General features: G+C 48.8%; 3 protein-coding genes across 3 annotated transcripts; 2 read left to right on the top strand and 1 right to left on the bottom strand.

Annotated features, from left to right (window-relative positions):
• The first annotated feature begins 208 nt into the window (after nucleotides 1-208).
• Nucleotides 209-1,223, top strand: Tmem88 (transmembrane protein 88). The gene is made up of 2 exons (XM_036198050.1): nucleotides 209-462; nucleotides 592-1,223. Exons 1-2 carry the CDS (start codon nucleotides 253-255, stop codon nucleotides 859-861), a joined length of 480 nt encoding a protein of 159 aa, XP_036053943.1. The 5' UTR covers nucleotides 209-252; the 3' UTR covers nucleotides 862-1,223.
• Nucleotides 1,224-1,766: 543 nt separating this feature from the next.
• Naa38 (N-alpha-acetyltransferase 38, NatC auxiliary subunit) lies at nucleotides 1,767-2,959 on the bottom strand. The gene is made up of 3 exons (XM_036198051.1): nucleotides 2,464-2,959; nucleotides 2,076-2,259; nucleotides 1,767-1,927 (listed from the first exon to the last, which is right to left on the bottom strand). Exons 1-3 carry the CDS (start codon nucleotides 2,542-2,544, stop codon nucleotides 1,815-1,817), a joined length of 378 nt encoding a protein of 125 aa, XP_036053944.1. The 5' UTR covers nucleotides 2,545-2,959; the 3' UTR covers nucleotides 1,767-1,814.
• Nucleotides 2,687-5,029, top strand: LOC118590169 (cytochrome b5 domain-containing protein 1). Its single transcript, XM_036198049.1, has 4 exons — nucleotides 2,687-3,307; nucleotides 3,393-3,469; nucleotides 3,602-3,820; nucleotides 4,404-5,029. The coding sequence occupies exons 1-4, from the start codon at nucleotides 3,148-3,150 to the stop codon at nucleotides 4,632-4,634; spliced, it is 687 nt and encodes a 228-aa protein (XP_036053942.1). The 5' UTR covers nucleotides 2,687-3,147; the 3' UTR covers nucleotides 4,635-5,029.
• Nucleotides 5,030-20,377: the final 15,348 nt, after the last annotated feature.

Raw genomic sequence — 20,377 nt, 5'->3', positions numbered from 1 at the left:
AAGAGTCCGTTGAAGGGCTGGAACTGATGGATGGGTGGGAGGGCAGCGCAGCCCCTGGCGGTGGCGAGCCCCTCCCGGGGCGCCTGTGGAATGTCCAGAGCGCGTCTGCTCCTTGGGATGAGGATGCCTAATCCTAGAGCTGCATTCCAGGATAAGGTAGCTGGGGGTGGGGTGGGGAGAGGCTGCACGGGGGAGGGGCAGGAAAGAGGGCTATAAGGGCCGCAGCCTTGCGGGGCGGGAACCAGCCAGGCCATGGCGGAGGTCCCCGGAGCCCCACGCTCGGTTCTCGCTGGCGGCCCAGAACCCCGGGATCCCCTGGACTGCTGGGCCTGTGCAGTGCTCGTGACGGCTCAGAATCTGCTGGTGGCCGTCTTCAATCTTCTCCTGCTGGCACTGGTCCTGGGGACTATCTTGCTACCCGCTGTCACCATGTTAGGCTTCGGCTTTCTCTGCCACTCCCAGGTAAGCATGGGGCCCAAGGGGTGGAGATGTTGGGGTGTCTTTGAGCCACAACCTCCCGACTTGGGCTGTTTCCCTCCGGGGCACAGCGTGGTCCAGTGAGCTGGAGCCTGATGTCTCTTATCTGCACAGTTCCTGCGCTCCCAGGCACCCCCTTGCACCGCCCATCTGCGGGACCCAGGCTTCACCGCCCTGCTGGTCACTGGATTCCTGCTGCTGGTGCCGCTGCTGGTGCTTGCCTTGGCCACCTACCGCCGTCTCTGCCTGCGCCTACGCCTGGCCGACTGCCTAGTACCCTACAGCCGAGCCCTCTACAGGCGCCGGCGCATCCCACAGCCGAAGCAAATCCCGGCCTCACCAGGGTCCCGGGCTGTTCCCACACCAGGAAAGGTCTGGGTTTGAGGTGCGTTGAGTCAAGAATTCTGTCCATTGTCCTCCGGGTTACGAAAGGACTTGAAGCAAGCCCAGGGCTATTCTGCCCTGTCCTGCTCCTCACCACTGCCTGAGTCAGGTCCTAGCATCCCTTTGACGGAACAGCATCACCTGTGGACCAAATGCTGGCGAAAATTCCCATGCCCCAGAAAATCTCATTTGAATCCTGAACCTTTGGGCTGGACCCTGAACATTTTCTTTCCCTCTCCTAGCGTAAATAGGAGATCTGGACCTTGTGACTTCCTTTGCTGGTGCAGCTCTAATATTTACGAGACTGAGGGACAGGGCTAGAGAAGAAACCATCACAAATAATAAAGATTGTATGAAATGGATGTGCTCTGTGAATACGGGGGTGGCATGTATACAGTCGTCCCTGCCCAGGGCTCAGGAGTGGGAAACACATCCCTGAGACTCCAAACCGGCAGACCGACATCCTTCAGCATCCTGCCTTTGCCTTATCGCATCAGCCCGTTCTTCCTGGTTAGACCCCAGAGTTCTGACCCTGACCCCAAGTCACTTCTCCATTAATAGCTCAGAGGGGGCCTTGCTTCGGCTGCCTACCCAGCTCCCCTTGGGGACCCGAGCCCGTTCTCTGACCCCAGCTTAAAGGAACTAAGTGTTGCCAGGCCGGGGTGGGAAACAATGGGTCTTCCGGAGCAGGATGACACCCCTCCCGCTACAATCTGAAGCAGCAGCGTGGGAGGGGAGATGGAGGGGCCCACCCTAGGGCCTGTTGCCTTAAAACTCATAACGTGAGGGAGGCTTTGGTACTCCGGGGCATTAGGCTGAGAAAGCTGCTCAACTCAGATAAACCTTCTCCAAGGGTGGGGTGTGCTATCCCTGCCCTGACATCGGACCTCCACACAGACACCGGCCACTTTGATCATAGGTTTTAATAGTCTCAGAGAGAAGTGCGATTGTGGTCAGAGATACGGGGGCCCCGCCAGGCTCTCCCTTTGGACTTCAATAGAAACGATGTGATGTCCCGGTACCATGGCCAGACCCAGCACACGGGGTTCCCCCGCAGAAAACGAATCTGGAAAAAAAGGTCAAAGCATCAGAACGGCAGGCAAGCATCGGTCTCGCCCCGGAAAGTGAGGGGTGCAGTAAGGCCCCAAGAGGAAATGCCTCGCGGAAAGTTTACGCCGCATTCCCGAGGAGGTGTGTATTCCCTGGACACTGACCAGACGGCTTGAGGAACTCCTGCGCAGAGCCCAGGATGACATTACAGTCGCGGTCGGTGCACAGGAAGCAGCCGACCAGTGTCCTTCCATCTGTCATGCGAATGCGCATGGTCTTGTTGAGCAAGGCTTCTAGCTGCTGCCGGGCACGCGCAGCCGGCGAGTCCTCCTGCTCCCCGTCCGAGTCCTGCTAGGGCAGCACACGAGTTTAGGCGCGCGCAGTCTCGGCTGCACGCCCGTAGAACCACAACTCCCAGCAGCCCGCGCGGCACCGCCTGAAGCCCGGGGGCTGCTGGGAACTGCAGTTCTCCTTTCTGTCCTCTCCACCCCCTTCCCCTCTCCGCCCGATGTCGTGCCCGACTGCTCCTCCGGAACCCGAGCCCACGCTAACCCCGGCGCTGGAGCTGCTCTGACGCCGACTGCAACAGCCGTTCTCCTCTCGTAGCAGCATGGTTGGCCCAGCTCCGGCCATTGGCCCTGGGACCTGCTTTGGGCCTTAAACTTCCCAAGAGCGTTTTGGGTCGGGGTATTCAGATCTCGCGAGTGCTCCCAAGCTCTTCCCTTTCGTGAGATCACGACTCCTCCGCGTCTTCGGGTCCGCCACTCCAGAGATCTCGCGAGACTTTATTTCAGCCCAGGCGCATAGACGGCTACTAGGCTGTTATAAGACTATCGCGAGAACTTTACCTGCAATTCCTTATACATCCTTTAGAAATGCCTGAAATTTGAAAATTTTTCTATTCTGGTCTCCCCACTGTCTTTTTCTGTTACTCCTAAATAACTCGTGTAGCCTAGACTCCGTTATCAACCGGATCGCTTTCACCTTCTCTAGGAACCAATTCCAACAGCACACTCGGTGCCAGAATCCAGGACATGCTTCCGGTGAACACGCGCAGCTCAAGCCCCGCCCTGCTTACGCAGTGCTTAACTTCAGCGGACGGTGGCCGGAGAAGGACAATGGTTTCCATGTTAGCCACAAACGCACTCTAGGTCGCTCTTGAACCCGGTAGTTGGCAGACTGCTGAGGAGCGAGAAAGTAGCCAAGGGAGCCGGTGCACCTTATAGAGCCGGAGCCATGCCGCGCCGGGGCCTAGTGGCGGGGCCAGACTTCGACTATTTTCACCGTCGGTATTTCACGCCGTCAGAAGTAGCGGAACACAACCAGCCCGAAGACCTTTGGGTATCTTACCTGGGCTATGTGTACAATCTGACGCCCCTTGTGCAAGCGTTTAAAGGTAAGGGGCACACGTTAGGGGATGGCTGGGGAGCTGGTTTTGGCGCTTGGGTGGCCGGCCTTTGACGGCCTCTGTTCCTTTTCAGGGGACCTACTGCTGAAACCCATCCTAGAAGTTGCAGGCCAGGACATTAGCCACTGGTTTGATCCAAAGACCAGAGATGTAAGTTCTGTTGGAATGTGGGGTTTGGTGGAAGCGACCGGAGAGCGGGGATAAGGAGGGACGGCGGGCTAATAGCCAGAACCCGACAAAGGGATTGCGCCTATCATCCTCTCTAAACCCCTGCTTTTAAAGATTCGCAAGCACATAGATCCCATGACTGGTTGCCTGAGATACCGCACCCCGCGGGGCCGCTTCGTGCACGTCCCACCTCCTCTGCCTCGTTCAGACTGGGCCAATGATTTCGGGAAGCCCTGGTGGAAGGGGTCGACTTACCAGGTGGGGCGGCTGTCTGCCAAGACCCGGAATATCCGTATTATTAACACTCTTACGTCGCAGGAGCACACACTGCAGGTGAGATATGGTGCCTGGGGACAGGCTAGTGGGGACCAGAAATCATTTCTGGGAGCTATGTTTTCTTCCTGTCACATTGCCATGAACAGGAAAGCAAATGATCCGGGTTCCCAGGGTTGGAAATTCTAGAAGTTTGTTTGGATTATAGCTACCAGCCTCCTTTACGTAGGTCCAGGCCCGCATCTTAGTGATGGTGGTCCATGGAAAGGCATCTGTGCTGTTTGTTGTAGACAGCAGTTGAACCCTTAGTCTACTCAATTGCAGGTGAGAGGCACTGGCTCTGACTCTCTTGAGCCATTTGTTTGTTAGAAGTGATAGGACTCTGGTGTCTTTATTGTGTCCTGGAGCTTCAACTTTACTCCTCTGGGACTATGGGGTGCCTGAAGCGTGCTGTCTGCTAATGGAGACACTCTGATCCAAGCTCTGTCGTTTTGGGGCACTGATTCACTTCTGGTATTCTCCCCAGTTTCCTTAGAGCAAATCCTAAAGGATCTAGGCACACGGGCCCTTCTCCTGGCCTTTGGGGAGTGTGTGTGTATGTTCCTTACGGAATTCTAGAGGTGAATACTTCTGTGTTCTTCAGGTGGGAGCTCTGGAATCAATGTGGGAAATCCTACACCGCTATCTCCCCTATAATGCACATGCTGCCAGCTACACATGGAAATATGATGGGAAGAATCTGAACATGGATCTTACCCTGGAAGAAAATGGGATCCGGGATGAGGAGGAAGAGTTCGACTTTCTTAATATGGATGCTACCCTCCACACACCCTCAGTGCTCCTCTACTTCAATGATGACCTCACAGAGCTATAGGAGAGGAGATGTATGTGCGTGTGGACTCGTTATGTTTGAGTTTGCCTCTTTCTGTGCTTTGAGGAAAAGAGCTGTGGGGCTGTGGGGCTGGGCCTAGACACCTGTCACCCGCCCCCCCCCCCCCCCCCCAAACTGGCCTGTGGTTCTTGTGCCTTTCCGACATGTAAAGGCCCTTATCCCTAGCTCCTCTGTGATTTGCTCAGAGCATGTTAGTGGGACACTAGAGGAGAATTAATCCCTGGAATTGATAGGAAGAGACCAAGGGTCTTTCAGTTTGGAGTGTGAGATAGAGTTCGGGCAGAACTCTTGATAGTAGGAGAAAGACCCGCAGGGATGAAGGGGTGGAAGAGATGAGGTTGCAGGAAGGTGGGAATCACAAAGACAGGCTCTGGGAATCCCTATCACTAGCCATGGTTGGTTGGTTGGTTGGTTGGTTGCCTTTCTAAAGGTGTTTAGCAGTTGGCAGCCCAGGAAAAGTGAATGACTGTCAGCCAATTCCACATAGAAATTATGCTAAGAGTTTTATACTTTTTAATACAGCTGTCCTTTAAGGGGAATACCGGTAACGCCATTTCACAGACAGTTCCTTAGGAGTTTAGAAAGGTTCAGGAGCACAAAAGTGCATTAGTTAGTGACCTGAGAGTGCCGCAGTGCAAACCCGAGCCGCCCAGCTTGGAAAGTCAGGCTCTGTTCAGTGTGAAGGGACATTCTCAGTAGCTTCACCTAACACCTTTTTAAAATAACTTTTTAAAGATTTATTTTATGTATATGGTCCTCTTTCTGCATGTACATGCATCTACACCTGCATGCCAGAAAAGGGCATCAGATCCCATTAATAGATGGTTGTGAGTCACCATGTGGTTGCTGGGAATTGAACTCAGGACCTCTGGAAGAGCAGCCAGTGCTCTTAACCTCTGAGCCATCTCTCCGGCCCCTTCATCTAACAGTTCTGATGGCTGCTATCAAACCATGTTTTTGGAATGTGAGCTTGTCCTAGGCTTGTTGCACAGTGGGGAAATGTCACCTACTGTGCAGTCAACATGCACTGTTTGAAGGGAGTTCTCTAGGGACAGAGGCAGGCAAGGCTGAGTTTCAGCCAAGCATTAGCTATAGCAGCTGCTTCTTTATTACTATTAAAGCAAGATTTCTGACTATTTGGGGACAACAAGATAGATATTTACTGACTCCAGGAAAAACCAGAATGGAGAAAGGGCCTGTAGATCAGACATTGTAGTGAGGGACCTGGAGGGGGCCACTTTCTTCTTCCTTTTGACATTTACAGAAGGTAAGGAAGACAGGGTTGCCTTTCTAAGCTGGTGACTCTGAAAGATGGGAGCTAAGAGAGGTAGACAGCTCTCCTGGTGATTGGCTAATTTAGTTCCCTGTATCCCTAGCAGGGGAGGGGAATTAAGAATAACTGATAAATTGAGCCAGGCATGGTGGCTTTAATCCCAGCACTAGGGAGAAAGAGGCAGGCAGAAATCCATGAGTTTGAGGCCAGCCTGGTCTACAAAGTTAGTTCTAGGACAGCCAGAGCTGTTACACAGAAAAATTCTGTCTTGAAAACAAACAGAAAAACAAAAACAAAAACCGAAAAGAATGAGGTAAGTAGACTTCCTTGTGGCATCAGGCAAAAATAAATCAAGGAGAGTGCCTCTTCCCAGCCTTGGCCTCAGGTTCCAGGGAGGGTAGTGTGACCTCCATGAGACACGGGGTGGGCTGCATTGTTTTCTGAGAGGGTGACTATGGGAAGCATGACAAAGGTGGGAGCAAGCCTGTTGATTTCGGTGGCTTCTGAATCCGTGGATGCTGAGGACCTCGCAGAGCCCCAGGCAATCTAAAATCCATGCGTTGTTTGGATCCATCCATGCCTCAGGTGTTCAGTCAGCTCTGAACTGACCTTATGTGTGTTCTTGTTGGTTTTCCTAAGCGCTAAACTGTTTGCGAACCAAAGCCGTGCTGCTCCTCCCATGGCATCCTCGGGGCATGCACTTCGGGATGAGCTCATTTTGCCCAAACTTGTCTCTCTTCCAAAGCATCCTATTCTACTCACACTTTTACCTGGGGTGGGCTCTCACTCTATAGCCCTGGCTGGCCAGGAACTCAGCTCCCCACCGCACGCTTCTACTTTCCACCTCCATTATCCTAAGCATTCCTTCGATTTTTCTTTTTTGATCCCACTCTCCCGGGTTAAGTTTTCTTAGCACTGTGCGTTTTCCAGTGTTCTTCTTCTTTTTTTTTTTTTTTTTTTTGGTTTTTTGAGACAGGGTTTCTCTGTGTAGCTTTACACCTTTCCTAGGACTCACTTGGTAGCCCAGGCTGGCCTTGAACTCACAGAGATCCACCTGCCTCTGCCTCCCAAGTGCTGGGATTAAAGGCGTGCGCCACCACCACCTGGCTTCCAGTGTTCTTATTATCACTAGAAAACAATGGAGAATGGATGGAAATGACGGGCTGGCTGCTAGATTTGTAAGCTCATAAGGGCAGAAATCTCATTCACTGCTGTATTCTCATTACTGAGCACATAGCTGCTGCTCAATAAATAAATGATGAATGAACTCCGATATCAAGGAATTCATCTGGAATAACCAATGGGTGTGATATAGTGTCCTGAAGACAAAGCGGGACTAAGAGATAGTAGGAGGTCTGGCCTGTGCCTCGGTCTTCACCCAAACAGGTTTTTGTTGTTGTTTGAGCCAAGACTCAAAATTACTCTGCAGACTCTGGCACCAGAGACAGTTGGGGGTAATCCACCTGTGATTTCCCCTGTGGCCACCAGGTGGCTCTAATGACCAAAGAGTCAGGGAGAGAGGAGCTGGAAAACTCAACTTGAAAGAAGTTAGAATGGAACCCCAGCGGGGGTAATGGACACACGTTAGGCATTACATGTCACCGTTGATTTCAGTGGCTTCTGAATCCATGAATGCTGAGGACCTCACGGAGCCCCAGGCAATCTAAAATCCATACGTTGTTTGGATCCATCCATCCATCAGATGAGGATCTCTGTGAGTTCGAGGCCAGCCTGGTCTACAAAGCAAGTTCCAGTACATCCGGAGCTGTTACACAGAGGAATCCCTGTCTCAAAAAGCAAAACAAACAAACAAATAAAATTGAAGGGTATGAGGGATTTATAGTGGGGAAGTCAGGGGAGGGTCGTGGGAAGGACAGCCAAGGCTACACTGAGAAACCCTGTGTCATAAATAAATAATAAGGAAGTCACTAATGGGGCTGGAGAGCTGGCTCAGTGGTTAAGAACACTGAGTGCTCTTTTAGAGGACCAGGATTCCTAGCACACACACACACACACACACACACACACACACACACACACACGGTGGCTGACAACTAAGTCGAGTTCTAGGGATCCGACACCAGTCTCCAGCACTGCATGTGTGTGGTGTAGGCAAAGCATCTGCACACACACACACACATCTCAAACAAAGGTCATTGATGGGATGAAATGAGTAGTAGATGTGTGGAGCTCAGGATGTAGTTCAGTGGTAGAGCCTGTCAGAGGGGTAGGTGTGTATAGGGTGAGGTTTAGCTTTTAGGAATGAGGAGAACATCACATCTTGTTTTGTGATGTGGCTAGATTTAGTCCCCTTTAGCCCTCACAGGGGAGGGAATAAACAGTGAGTGATCAGTGGACTTGTGATAATAGGCAAAAATGAATCAAGGAGTGTATTTTCCCAGCTGCCGCCTCAGGCTCCAGCGTGGGGTAATGTGACCTCCATGAGACCCTGGGTGGGCTGCTGAAGTACTAAGTATGCAGTTTTGGAGATGGTCTCACTATGCAATCCAGGCTGGCGTCAAACTCCCAATCCTTCTGTCTAGCCTCCCGAGTGCTGGGATTGCAGGCGTGTACCACTCTGCCCAGTGTCTTAGGTCTCTATTGCTGTGATAGACACCGTGACCAAAGGCAGCCTGGGGAGGAAAGGGTTTATTTCTGCTTTCAGTTGTAGTCCATCATGAAGGGAAACAGGCCAGGAACTCAAGGCTAGAGCCTGGAGGTGGGAGCTGAAGCAGAGGCCGTGGAGAGCGGGGCTTACTGGCCTGCTCCTCGAGTTTTGTTAAACCTGCTTGTTTTGTTTCCTGAGACAGGGTTTCTCTGTGTAGCCCTAGTTGTCCTGGAACTCACTCTGTAGACCAGGCTGGCCTTGAACTCACAGAGCTCTGCCTGCCTCTGCCTTCTGAGTGCTGGGATTAAAGGTGTGCACCACCACCACCACCACCACCACCACCACCACCACCACCACCACCACCACCACCACCACCCAGAAGCCTGCTTTTTTATACAACTCAGGACCACTGGTCCAGGGTGGCACTCCCAGTGAACTGGGGCTTCCGGCTTCCATCATTCATCTTAAATGCCCCATAGACTTGCCTATGGCATTTTCTTTTTTTTTATTTTTATAATTAATTTAATTTTACATATCAGCCACGGATTTCCCTGTCCCCCCTCCTCCCACCCCCAGCCTTCCCCCCCAGCCCACCCCCATTCCCATCTCCTCCAGGGCAAGGACTCCCCTGGGGTGTCAGCCCAGCCTGGTAGATTCAGCTAAGGCAGGTCCAGTCCCCTCCTCCCTGCACCAAGGCTGAACAAAGTGTCCCAGCATAGGCCCCAGGTTTTCTAAACTCGGGCTCCTTTTCCTCGATAATTCCAGCTTGTGATAAAACCACCAGGCAGGATTCCAGCGGGTCCTCACCTGTTAGAGGTGCACAGAGACCCTGATGTGAGACGTGAGGACTCCAGCGAGTCCTCACCTGTTAGAGGTGCACAGAGACCCTGATGTGAGACGTGAGGACTCCAGCAGGTCCTCACCTGTTAGAGGTGCACAGAGACCCTGATGTGAGACGTGAGCAGACCGTTGAAGTGGCGACAGGGATAATGTAGACAATCGAGTTTTAGTCATTAGTACTTGTTACTTGTTTTGTTACAGGGCTTTCCAGTAGCTGCTATCTTGTCCTAAGACTAGATATTTGACATGAGGCATATGTGACTAATGCTTCAAGCTGAGGTCTAGAAAGCAAACAGAACACGGTGTAGGGTACAAGTCCTTCTGTGGTGAGTGATTGTGTGCACATGCTGGAAAGAGATGGGGTGAAGGACAGAATGTTAGAGTGGCTGACCTCAGTAAACTACAGCAGTATCACAGGACTCAGATGGCAGCCTTCTACAAACCGGCTCCCATATACTTCCCTGGGGATAAGAAGCTTGTATTCCTTGTAGGTAAAATACCATTATTGTATAAAAAAGGTTTCTACCTCATGGCAAGTCACCTGGACATCTTGAAACTTTCTGTGTGTGTGTGTGTGTGTGTGTGTGTGTGTGTGTGTGTGTGTGTGTGTGAGTGTGTGTGAGCAATTTCCACCAGATTCCCCAAAGAGCCCAAACCCCTGCCTACAATAGTAGTTACACTCATATGAAAATAACAAAACTTTAAAAGCCTCAAACATAACAAACAGGCAGCCTGGCACCAGTAATGATCTATGTCAACCCATATCACATTTGTTCTGTTCCCATGACAGAAATTTCAAAGTGTTTATCTCTGGAGTTAATGACTGGTCTGAAGTATTTCACGCTATCCTAGAGTATTTGGCCTGGCTATGTCTTGTAGCTGAAGGGTGTGTCTAGCTCTTTTATGCTGGAGACTATATAGCCCCAGCCACGACATCTGGGTAAGAGTGCACACAGTTGTGTTGTTATTAGGAGAACAGCCACTTTATGATAGGTCAGCAAGAAAGCAGTCTGAAACCTACATGATCCTTGTCTTGGAGATGAGAACTTCCGTGTTCAAAATACAAACAGGTATCATTGGATATGGATATTTTAGGCACATAGGAAACACTATAAAATAAAGCTGATGTGTGAGTAAGTGAGGGAGGCCATTAAAGGGGGCAGGGATAAAGCAGACAGATGAGGAACAAGATGTTAGTCTGCTGGAATCATGTCTCTTCCTTGCCTGGAGTAGCGCCATCTAGTGTCCACGGAGAGCTATTGTTGAGTGGGCGCTCAGCAGTCACCTGGATCATCCCTGTATCACCAGTTATCATATAATGCCTGGCATGGAATTTTAACAAATACATGCTTATTTCAAGAATGAACACATGGGGATGAAGAGATGGCTCAGCAGTTTAGAGAGACTGTTGCTCTTGCAGAGGATCCAGGTTCAGTTCCCTGTATCTGCATGGTAGTTCACAATCATCTATAATTCCAGCTCCAGGGGACTTGATGCTCTCTTCTGGCCTCTGAGGGTACTAGGAACACAGGTGATGTTCGCACATACATGCAAAGCATTCATTCATATAAAATAAAAGTAAATTGGGGGCAGGGAAAAAAAAGTAAATTGAAAGTTAAAAAAAAAATGAAGTTACAGACAACTCCCACTTTTCGGTCCATGTGCACCCGAGTCCAGGGCCCTCTCTAGCTAATCTCCACCTCTGAGATCTGGATGGTGACATGTGCACCGATGACTGTCCTGAACCTTTCACTAAGCAGCAGGGAAGATGACATGCTTGGACTTGTCAGGCTAAAGGGGTGAACTTCAATCCTAATACATCACAGGGTTTGGCTGCACAGCACAAAGCTGTCCAAGCTAACGACAAAGGCTTCATTTTTCCATATTACTAGAGGTCTGCTGTTAGTGAGGCCCTGATCCCACTAGACCAGCAGAGTCAGAGTCCTCTCCCCTTTAATCCTCACGCTTCTCGACTTTCTGGTTGCTCAGCCAATGGGGACAGCAGAAAGGGCAGTACCTGCTTCAGGAAGGCACAACATGTCAACATTTTTAGCAGACGTTTGGTTTTGAGTTTTATTGTTGTTTTGTTTGTTTTTCTTCTTTGTTTTTGAGACAGGGTCTCACTGTGTAGCTCTGGCTGGCCTGTAACTCTCTATGTAGACCAGGCTGGCCCTGAACTCAAAGACCCTCTCAACTATGCTTCCAGCTCAGCCATTAGACTAGGTTGTATTTATGGGAAATAAATTACATTGCACAGGTACAAAGGATTCTGGGACAGGACCTATGACACCCCAAACCTAAGAACAGACACTGGATAGGAACCACTGAAATCTTCCATTCACCAACAGTGTAAAATGTGCTATGCATCCATTCGTTAACACAGTTAATCTGCACTCTGTGTCTGGTTCCAGGTATTCAAGGTTATAACAATGAGAAAACATTCCCACTTTATTTGGGTTTACACTCTAGTGGTGTGAATAAGTAGAAAAGGTCATTTGTCATTTTTTAAAAATTTATTACACTTTCATTTATCTGTATAATGCCTAGGTATAGCTATGGGTTTGCACGTGTGACATCACACACAAGTAGCAGAGAGAGCAACCTGCAGGGATCACCGCAGGTCCTCAGACTTGGCAGCATGTGCCTTTCCTGGTAAGTCATCCCACCAGCCCACAAAAGATCACTGGGTAGTTTTGTCTTGCTTTTTTGAGATAGAGTCTTATGTAGCCCAGCCTAGCCCTGAACTTATTGTGGACTGAAGCAGGGCTTGAACCTCTGATCCTTTGGCCTCCCCCTCTCCCACACCTCAGGGCTAGAATTATAGATGTGAGCCACCACACCCAGCATAAACAATCATTTGAGACAGAACTAAAGTTATACTATATATACATACATGTACACATGCATGAGAACAATTTACCTATGCATTTATCTCTGCATTTAATAACATTATGCTTTCAATAAACAAGATAGGTACAACTTTTTTTCTTTCTTTTTTTTTTCTTTTCTTTTCTTTTCTTTTTTTTTTTTTTTTTTGAGACAGAATCTCACTGTGTAGCCCTGGCTGCCTTGGAACTCTCTGTGGTAAAGGCTGGTAAAGGTGTGTGCCATCACACCTTCCAATATTTAAATTTATACTGATGAAAAGGCACTGAGGTACTGAGATGTAAGTAACTTTTCAAAGGCCATACAACTAACTTGCTGGCAGAGCTGGGCTTGGAACCAAAACAGTTGTGGTGCATCGCTAGACCCCGAGTGGTACCACCCCACTGCATCGTAAACACAGGATGCTGTCCTTTAGCTGCTGCTTCTAACAAACCATCTCTAGATGGAGTACCTTAACAACCTTCATCACTCAATTTGCTGAGAGGTCTGCAGTTCAGGCAGAATTAAGTAGGATAGCTCATTTCTATATCCAAATGTATGAACTAGGTGGATTTCTGGAAGCTGGAGGATCCATTTTCTTAATTTTTTATTCAGCGCTGTGGCATTGAATACAGGACCTCCAACATTCTAGGCAAATGCCCTTCCACTGAGCTATATCCCAACCCTGGAGGGACAACCCCTTTCATCCTCATATGCTTCTACAAAGGGAAGCCTGGGCTTCCTCACTGCATCATAGCTGGGTTCCAAGAGTGAGCCTCCAAAGAAGCAGAGTGAAGATGGATCATACTTCTTCAAATTCAAATTCAAGGAGAGGGAAGAGAGGGTCTTATCTGCGGTGCAGAGAGCATCTTGATGACGTTGTAAGAACATGTGTACTGGGCGTGATGTGCAGACCTGTTATCCCGGAACTCAGGAAGTGGAGTCAGGATGATAAGGTGTCAAGCTAAGCACAGCTAGTGTGTAGAGTCAGCCTGAGCTATATGAGACCATGTCTCAAAAAATAAAATCAACGAACCGAAGAATGAGGGTATGAGATATTAGAGTTTCTACCTCTGTGAAGATGGTAACTCTTGATCATGGCAACTCTTTCTTTTCTTGGTTTAAATTTTATTTTATGCGCATTAGTGTGAGGGTCAGATCCTCCAGATGTGGAGTTATGACAGTTGTGAGCTGCCTTGTGGGTACTGGGAATTGAACCCAGGTCCTCCGGAAGAGCAGCCAGTGCTCTTAACTGCTGAGCCGTCACTCCAGCTCACCACAACTCTTATATGGGAAACATTTATTGGGTGCTAGCTTACAGTTCAGTCCATTACTGTCAAGGCAGCAGCATGCAGGCAGACATGGTACTGGAGAGGAGCTGAGAGTTCTACAGCTGGATCTGCAGGCAGCAGGAAGAGAGAGACCCTGGGCCTGGCTTGAGCATCTGAAACCTCAAAGCCCACCCCAGTGACACACTTCCTCCCACAAAGCCACGCCTCCTTCTACAAAGCCACACTTCCTAAAGCACAACTCCCTGTGGGCCTATCAGGGCCATTTTCAATCAGACCACCACAGTTATTATTGTCTGCTTCTGGAAAATACAGCCGGGCGGGGCGGCGCACACCTGTAATCCCAGCACTTGAGAGGCAGAGGCAGGCGGATCTCTGAGTTCAAGGCCAGCCTGGTCTACAGAGCTGGTTCCAGGACAGCCAGGGCTACACAGAGAAACCTGTCTAAGAGAGACAGACAGACAGAGAGAGAGAGAGAGAGAGAGAGAGAGAGAGAAGGAAATACAAGGCATCACATGTTTATTGGAAGCAAAGGGATGAAAGCATTTGACCCAGCCTGGATGGGACAGAGAAGTCACCTCTGAAGAGCAATCTGGAGAGTGGAGTGTTGTATCTGAGTTGGATTTTTCTTGAAAACCTAAGCTAGAGTCGTCTGCAGTATTTATTAATTAATTCATTCAAATGGCACCTTGATGAGTCAGTCGGGCACAGAGAGCTTGGACTCTGGAGACCAAAGACCCAATTCCTCTCCTTGAGGAGCTGAAGAGTTAAGGGTTTAGTAGGAACCAGGCATGGTGAACTCGGGAGACAGAGGCAGGCGGATCTCTTTGAGTTTGAGGCCAGCCTGGTCTACAGAGTGAGACCCCGTATTAAAAAGCAGTTTCACAGGGGATTCAGAGAAGTTTGAGACCTTTAAACCCTGCCATCCCACTTGCACTTCACACAGTGGTCAGGGAGTTTAAACGCCTCCATTTCCAGATTTCAGAGGCTTCCCACTTCTAGAGTTAGGGAGAAAGCTCTTAGAATGGGCTGGAGAGATGGCTCAGCAGTTAAGGACACTGGCTGCTGGGCCAGAGGACCCACATGTCTGTTAATGACCACATGTGTTCAGTGCCCTCAGAGGCCAGAGGATCTAGAAGGAGTGAGATGATATGTGGGTGCTGGGAATCAAACCCAGGTCCTGTGTAAGAGCAACAAGTACTCTAACTACAGAGCCGTCTCAATGGGTCCTCTCCCTTATTTTTTTTTCTTTTCTTTTTCGGAGCTGAGGATTGAACCCAGGGCCTTGCACTTGCTAGGCAAGTGCTCTACCACTGAGCTACATCCCCAACCCTCCTCTCCCTTATTTTTTGGGAGTGTCTCTCCCTGAAGCTGGAGCTCATGATTTGGCTATGCCAGTGAGCTATAGGTATCTATCTACCTTCCCATTGCTAGTGTTACAGGCACAGGATGGCATCCCTGGCTTTTATGCGGGCATTAAGGATCCAAATTCAGGGTTCCGTGCTCACATAGCAATCAGCTTACCACTGAAGCCATTTCTTCAGCCTCTAGTACACTGTTTTGGTTGTTAGATACAGCCTCAGTGTAGCCCAGTTTGGCCTCAAACTTACTTGTAACTGAGGATATGTAATTTTTTTTCTTTCTTTTGGTGTTTTGAACAGGCTTTCTCTTCATAGCCTGGCTGTCCTGGAACTCACTCTATCGACCAGGCTGGCCTTGAACTCAGAGGTCCATCTGCTTCTGCTTCTTGAGTGCTGGGATTAAGGGTGTGTGCCACCAGGCCTGGCCTAAATTTAAATTTGTGAAAAACTTTATAATGATTATTATTAGTGTGTATGAGGGTATAGGGGCTAAGGTAGGTGTGTGGAGACCAGAGGACTCTTCTCATGAATTCTGGAGACTGAGGCTGAACTGAGGGCACCAGGCTTGCTCAGCGAATGCTTTTACTGTTGAGCCATCATCATAAAGGCCCTGACCTTGAACTTTGGCTCCTCCTCTCTCTACCCCCAGTGCCAGATTACAAGTATGCACCATAATACCAGGTTTTTATGCAGTGCTTGGGGCTTTGAACTCAGGGCTTTGTCCATGTCAGGTTAAGTACTCTACCACTGAACTACATCACCAGCCCCCATAATATAGTTTCCTGTCCACCTTTCTCTCTCCTTAGAGCTTAAGAAAATAGAGATCATATCTCTCACTTGCCACTAAACACTCAGCACCTAGCCCAGTACCCAGCCCAGAGCAGCTATTCCACAAATATCCACAAGAATGAACAAATATGTGACTGGTGCTACACAAGAGCCAAGCAGGAACCGACTCAGGAGCATACAGCAACAATACTGGGAGATCACCTTCTGTGGGGACAGGGAGGGCTTTCGGGAGAGATGTCATCCCAAGCTGAGAACGGAAGGAAAGGGAGTGTAAGCGGGCAGCAGGGGCAAGCCCAAACTCCAGAGGTGTTTGTGGACAAGTTCCAAAGCTAAGGGGTGCAGTCTAGGGAGGGCTGAGAGGCCAGGCCATGGGATGCTGGCCGTCCTGGACTAGCTTTGTAGACCAGGCTGGCCTTGAACTCACAGAGATCTGCCTGCCTCTGCCTCCCAAATGCTGGGATTAAAGGTGTGTGCCACCACTGCTCAGCTCTATTTTGCTTTTATAAAGAACTGATATGAAATGTCTGAATAATAAAATTTACTCCTTTAAAGTATACAATTCAGAGTTAAGAGTTTTACAGGGGGAAGGGCACTTTCAGATTTTCATTAAAATTATTTTTTTATATTTAATTTTAAATTTTATTTGCTTATTTAGTGTGTGTGTGTGTGTGTGTGTGTGTGTCTGTGTCTGTGTGTCTGTGTGTGCATGTGTATGCACGTGCATGCTTGCCCTGGCACATGCAGGTCATAAGAATACGTACAGGAAGGAGTCTGTTCTCTCCCTCCACTGTGGGTTTTCTCCATCCACCCCATGGGTCCCAGGAATCAAACACAGATGTCCAGCTTGCATAGCATGCAGCTTTACCTGCTAAGCCATCTGCAGGCCCCACATTTATTTTAGGGGGAAGACTTTTGTGTGTTTGTTTCTAAGAGAATCTCACTATATATCCTGGCTGGCCTGCAACTCTGTATGTAGACCAGGCTGCCCTCAAACTCAGAGACTGGATGGACTGAGTGCCTCCCAAGTGCTGGGATCAAAGGTGTGCGCCACCACTGCCTAGCTCAGATAAGCATTTATAAAAGATGACTTGACTGTAATGTCAAGAGAGGGCAGAACAGGGGTGGGGAAAGCTGGGCAGACTGGGACCTGAGACACTGAGAAGGAAATGAGAGCGGCCAGGGCCAGGACCGGAGCCCAGAGGAGGACTCAAGTTCGCAAAGTTCACCTGGCAGCTGTCAGAGGTACAGAGAGGAGCCAGGAATGACCCCCAAGGGTCCGTGTGGCCAGAGGCTGGGAGGCTGGTGAATCCAAGGGCAAGACGAGGAGGGCTGGAAGAGGAGGGTTAGTTAGCTGTCTGTGGTGACTTTGTCGTGAAAATATGTGGTACTGGAGCTCTGGGTCAGTTCAGCCAGGAATTCCTGGCCGGCAGTAGCTGTAGCCAAGCTAAGGATGAGGTCACCTGGCGAGTGAAGAGATTTGAGCAGAGAGTCTGGCAGGGTCAGTGCCCAAGGGGGTTGTGTGGGGTGGGGGAGGGAAGGGGGAGCGGAGGGGGGGCGGGGGACAAAGAAGAACTAGAGGTGAGAAAGAGCTAGGTGGATGGTATCACGGACGTCGAGAGCACACTTGAGACAGGAGCGGTAAGTAGTGTGAGACGCTGGGCAGAGATGCAGTAATAAGACAATGGCTTAAGCATCTGTGCATTCAGCAAGCAGCACATCCACAGCGTCTGTTACAGAAGCCAGGCTGCAGCTTCCCAGGGAAAGCATGGGTGCAGGAAACATTCAGCTACTTCTTAGGAAGGATGTTTTTGCTTAGTAACTACGCACAGAATGTTTTCCTTCTATGCTGTTTCTTCAACCACAAGGAAGGACAAGAGTGACAGCATGGACCTCAGGCACAGCCCTGCCATGGCCTAGACAGAAGCTCCTTGTATGCAGCAGAGACCAAATAAGTTATGGAGAAACGCCCGCCATTCTGAAGGTCCTTCAAAAAAAAAAACAAAAACAAAACACTCCAACATCTTCATCTCCTCTGTAGTTCTTATGCTAGTTCTGCTTTGTAACAACTGTGTCCCTCGGAAATGCCTGAGATTGGGCAATAGTTAGCATCCAGGAACATCTGTCATGAGTAGGAAGTTAGTAGACCATATCTGTAACTAACTTTCTACTTCCAACCAAATAGTTTTTGTGTCCCTGAGAATTACTGAGTCAAGTTAGATGTGGTTGTTTCATGTCCTGTCAGAGTTGAGCTTTCTGTGCAATTAAGCGAAGCGGGAAATGGAGCGATTCTTGGAGATAACAGTAACTTAAGTTCATCTCTCGCACCTCAAGTTTAGGAGTTATTTTTTATAATCAAGGTCACCAATCCTGTCACCCTGGAACCCTCTAAAAGGAACGCTCTGGAGTGGGGCCCGCCTCACTAGTAAACCTGATTATTTAGAATAAGTAGCAGTAGTTAAACGCCCTCTCCTACAGCAGAGCTTTAAGTCAGCCCACTTAATCTCACTGCAAGGTGAGGCAGGCTGGCTCGCAGGTAGATGGGCTGACACTGGAAGAAGGAGCCTGCTGGGGGCAAAGGGCAGGGTTTGTCTATCTTTCTGACTCAGAGGAAACTCTCTCCTCTCCTCATGAGTACAGGGTAACTTCACTACTGGCTCTGGGGTGGATTTCTGGGGTTATAGTTTTTGAATATAGAATCTTCAAAACTAGTTGTTTTAAATATATAAGCTGTATCTACTTTAATCTGACATTAACTTGCTTCTCTTATACAGAGATCTAGACAGGAAACAGGGCTAAGAGCAAGTGCAGGGGGAAGGGGGAAGGCAGCTGGCCCTAACAAGTACTGGGACATATCTAGAGTCTACAGTGCAGGGTAGCTGGCCAGCTGGGAAAGGTGCCAGCTGACTCTGCTGGGACAGAGGGATTGACAGTAGAGCCAGGCTTTTCCAGATGGCCAGGCAACAGCAAACTTCAGGGCATCCCAAATGCTTGGGACAAGCTGTGAGAATAGGGATGTTTTGTTATTGTGGAATGTCTGAGTATACATTAAGAAAAATCTCGGATATGGGATCATCCAAACTCAAAAGACACTTATGTTTCATATTTCTTACAGACATAGCCTAAAGGTAATTTAATGCAACATTCTTATCATGTCAACATTTTTGCTGAGATCCTAACATGAGGGTATCATGTTAATATTCAAGTCTTAGATTTTGAAACATTTTAATTATCATAGTAGAGATGCTTAATCTGTATAATAAATTATTATATTAGTAAATTATTTGTACATAAAGTACAACTCAACTTTGGTTTTTCGAGACAGGGTTTCTCTGTGTAGCTTTGCACCTTTTCTGGAACTCACTTGGTAGCCCAGGCTGGCCTTGAACTCACAGAGATCCGCCTGGCTCTGCCTCCTGAGTGCTGGGATTATAGATTTATTTATTTATTTATTATGTACACAGAAGAGGGCGCCAGATCTCATTCCAGATGGTTGTGAGCCAGCATGTGGTTTGTGGGAATTGAACTCAGGACCTCTGGAAGAGCAGTCAGTGCTCTTAACCTCTGAGCCATTTCTCCAGTCCTCACAACTCAACTTTGTATAGGATTAACTGGTTTCTATGACAGGAGTCAGACAATGCAGACCTTGAGGAGGTCCTTGATTCTGGCTAGTAAAAAGCCTACTTTATCTCTAAATAGCTCTGACTTTGGACAAGCTATTTAACGTCCCTTTACCTCAGTTTCCTTATCTGTAAAATGGGGATTGTGAGGGTTACTGCTGTGTAAGGTTATAAGTACTTACTTAGGGAAGAGCCTGGACACAAAGTATATAACTCATCTCATTTTATCTATAAAACATTCTTGTATTTTTCTAGTGATCTTTTGGTTGTTAGGGATTTCTATGAGGTCTTTACTTTTTAAAATTATATTTCATTTAGTTATTTGTGTAGAGGGGAGCATTGCCACAGCATGTATTTGTAGGGTAATGGTTTTCTCCTTCTACCAAATGGGTCATAAGGATTGTGTCTTAACCTTCTGGACCATCCCAACGCTGGCCGGAAGTCTTTATTTAATCAAGGCAACAGCTGGCACAGAGCTGAATGGCGGCAGAGGTTGATGGATCTCTGTGAGTTCAATGCTGGCCAATCAAGGTTTACAATAGTGAGACCCTATCTCAAAGAAGGAAGGAGGAGAGGAAGGAAGGCAGGCAAGAAAGGAAAGGAAAAGAAACATTACAGCCAGATGTGGAGGTCTACAGCTGGAGTTCCCAGCCACTGAGGAAGCTGAGGCAGGAGGGTCACCTGGACTCTCAAGTTTGGAACACCCAGGGCAACACAGTAAGAACCCATTTCTAAGCAAGCAGACATTAGCTCACGCCTCCCCTCGTAATGGACCTTTCTACTCACTGAGCTTGTCACTTTATACTGGTGGAGGACTGTGGAACTAGCTGCTGATGCAACAGCTTCCTGGCCACTGTAGAGACAGGAAGAACTCTGCAGGGCCAGGCCTGCAGTATGCTGCTTCCTCTACAAGCTACTACTACAATGCTTCTCTGGCCCTCCCAACGAGTTCTGTAATTTCATCATTTCCAAGGCAAAGTCTCTTTTTCTTCTTCACCTGCTCCCACCCCCCATCCCCTCCCCTGAGACAGGGAGACAGGGTTTCTCTGTGTAGCCCTGTCTGTCCTGGATCTCACTCTAGAT

This window comes from Onychomys torridus, chromosome 8 (genome assembly GCF_903995425.1).
Source record: "Onychomys torridus chromosome 8, mOncTor1.1, whole genome shotgun sequence".
Taxonomy (NCBI): Eukaryota; Metazoa; Chordata; class Mammalia; order Rodentia; family Cricetidae; genus Onychomys; species Onychomys torridus.
This window is presented reverse-complemented; position numbering and strand designations above follow the sequence as displayed.

What these genes read in the sequence shown, in the direction of transcription:
- LOC118590169 (XM_036198049.1), top strand. Translation starts at nt 3,148, where the DNA reads ATGCCGCGCCGGGGCCTAGTGGCGGGGCCAGACTTCGACTATTTTCAC. An exon ending in CCTTGTGCAAGCGTTTAAAG is followed by an intron (nt 3,308 to 3,392) that starts GTAAGGGGCACA and finishes GTTCCTTTTCAG; the next exon opens with GGGACCTACTGCTGAAACCC. An exon ending in TTGATCCAAAGACCAGAGAT is followed by an intron (nt 3,470 to 3,601) that starts GTAAGTTCTGTT and finishes CTGCTTTTAAAG; the next exon opens with ATTCGCAAGCACATAGATCC.
- Tmem88 (XM_036198050.1), top strand. Translation starts at nt 253, where the DNA reads ATGGCGGAGGTCCCCGGAGCCCCACGCTCGGTTCTCGCTGGCGGCCCA. An exon ending in GCTTTCTCTGCCACTCCCAG is followed by an intron (nt 463 to 591) that starts GTAAGCATGGGG and finishes TTATCTGCACAG; the next exon opens with TTCCTGCGCTCCCAGGCACC.
- Naa38 (XM_036198051.1), bottom strand. Translation starts at nt 2,544, where the DNA reads ATGGCCGGAGCTGGGCCAACCATGCTGCTACGAGAGGAGAACGGCTGT. An exon ending in AGAGCAGCTCCAGCGCCGGG is followed by an intron (nt 2,260 to 2,463) that starts GTTAGCGTGGGC and finishes CTGCCCTAGCAG; the next exon opens with GACTCGGACGGGGAGCAGGA. An exon ending in GGAGTTCCTCAAGCCGTCTG is followed by an intron (nt 1,928 to 2,075) that starts GTCAGTGTCCAG and finishes CTTTTTTTCCAG; the next exon opens with ATTCGTTTTCTGCGGGGGAA.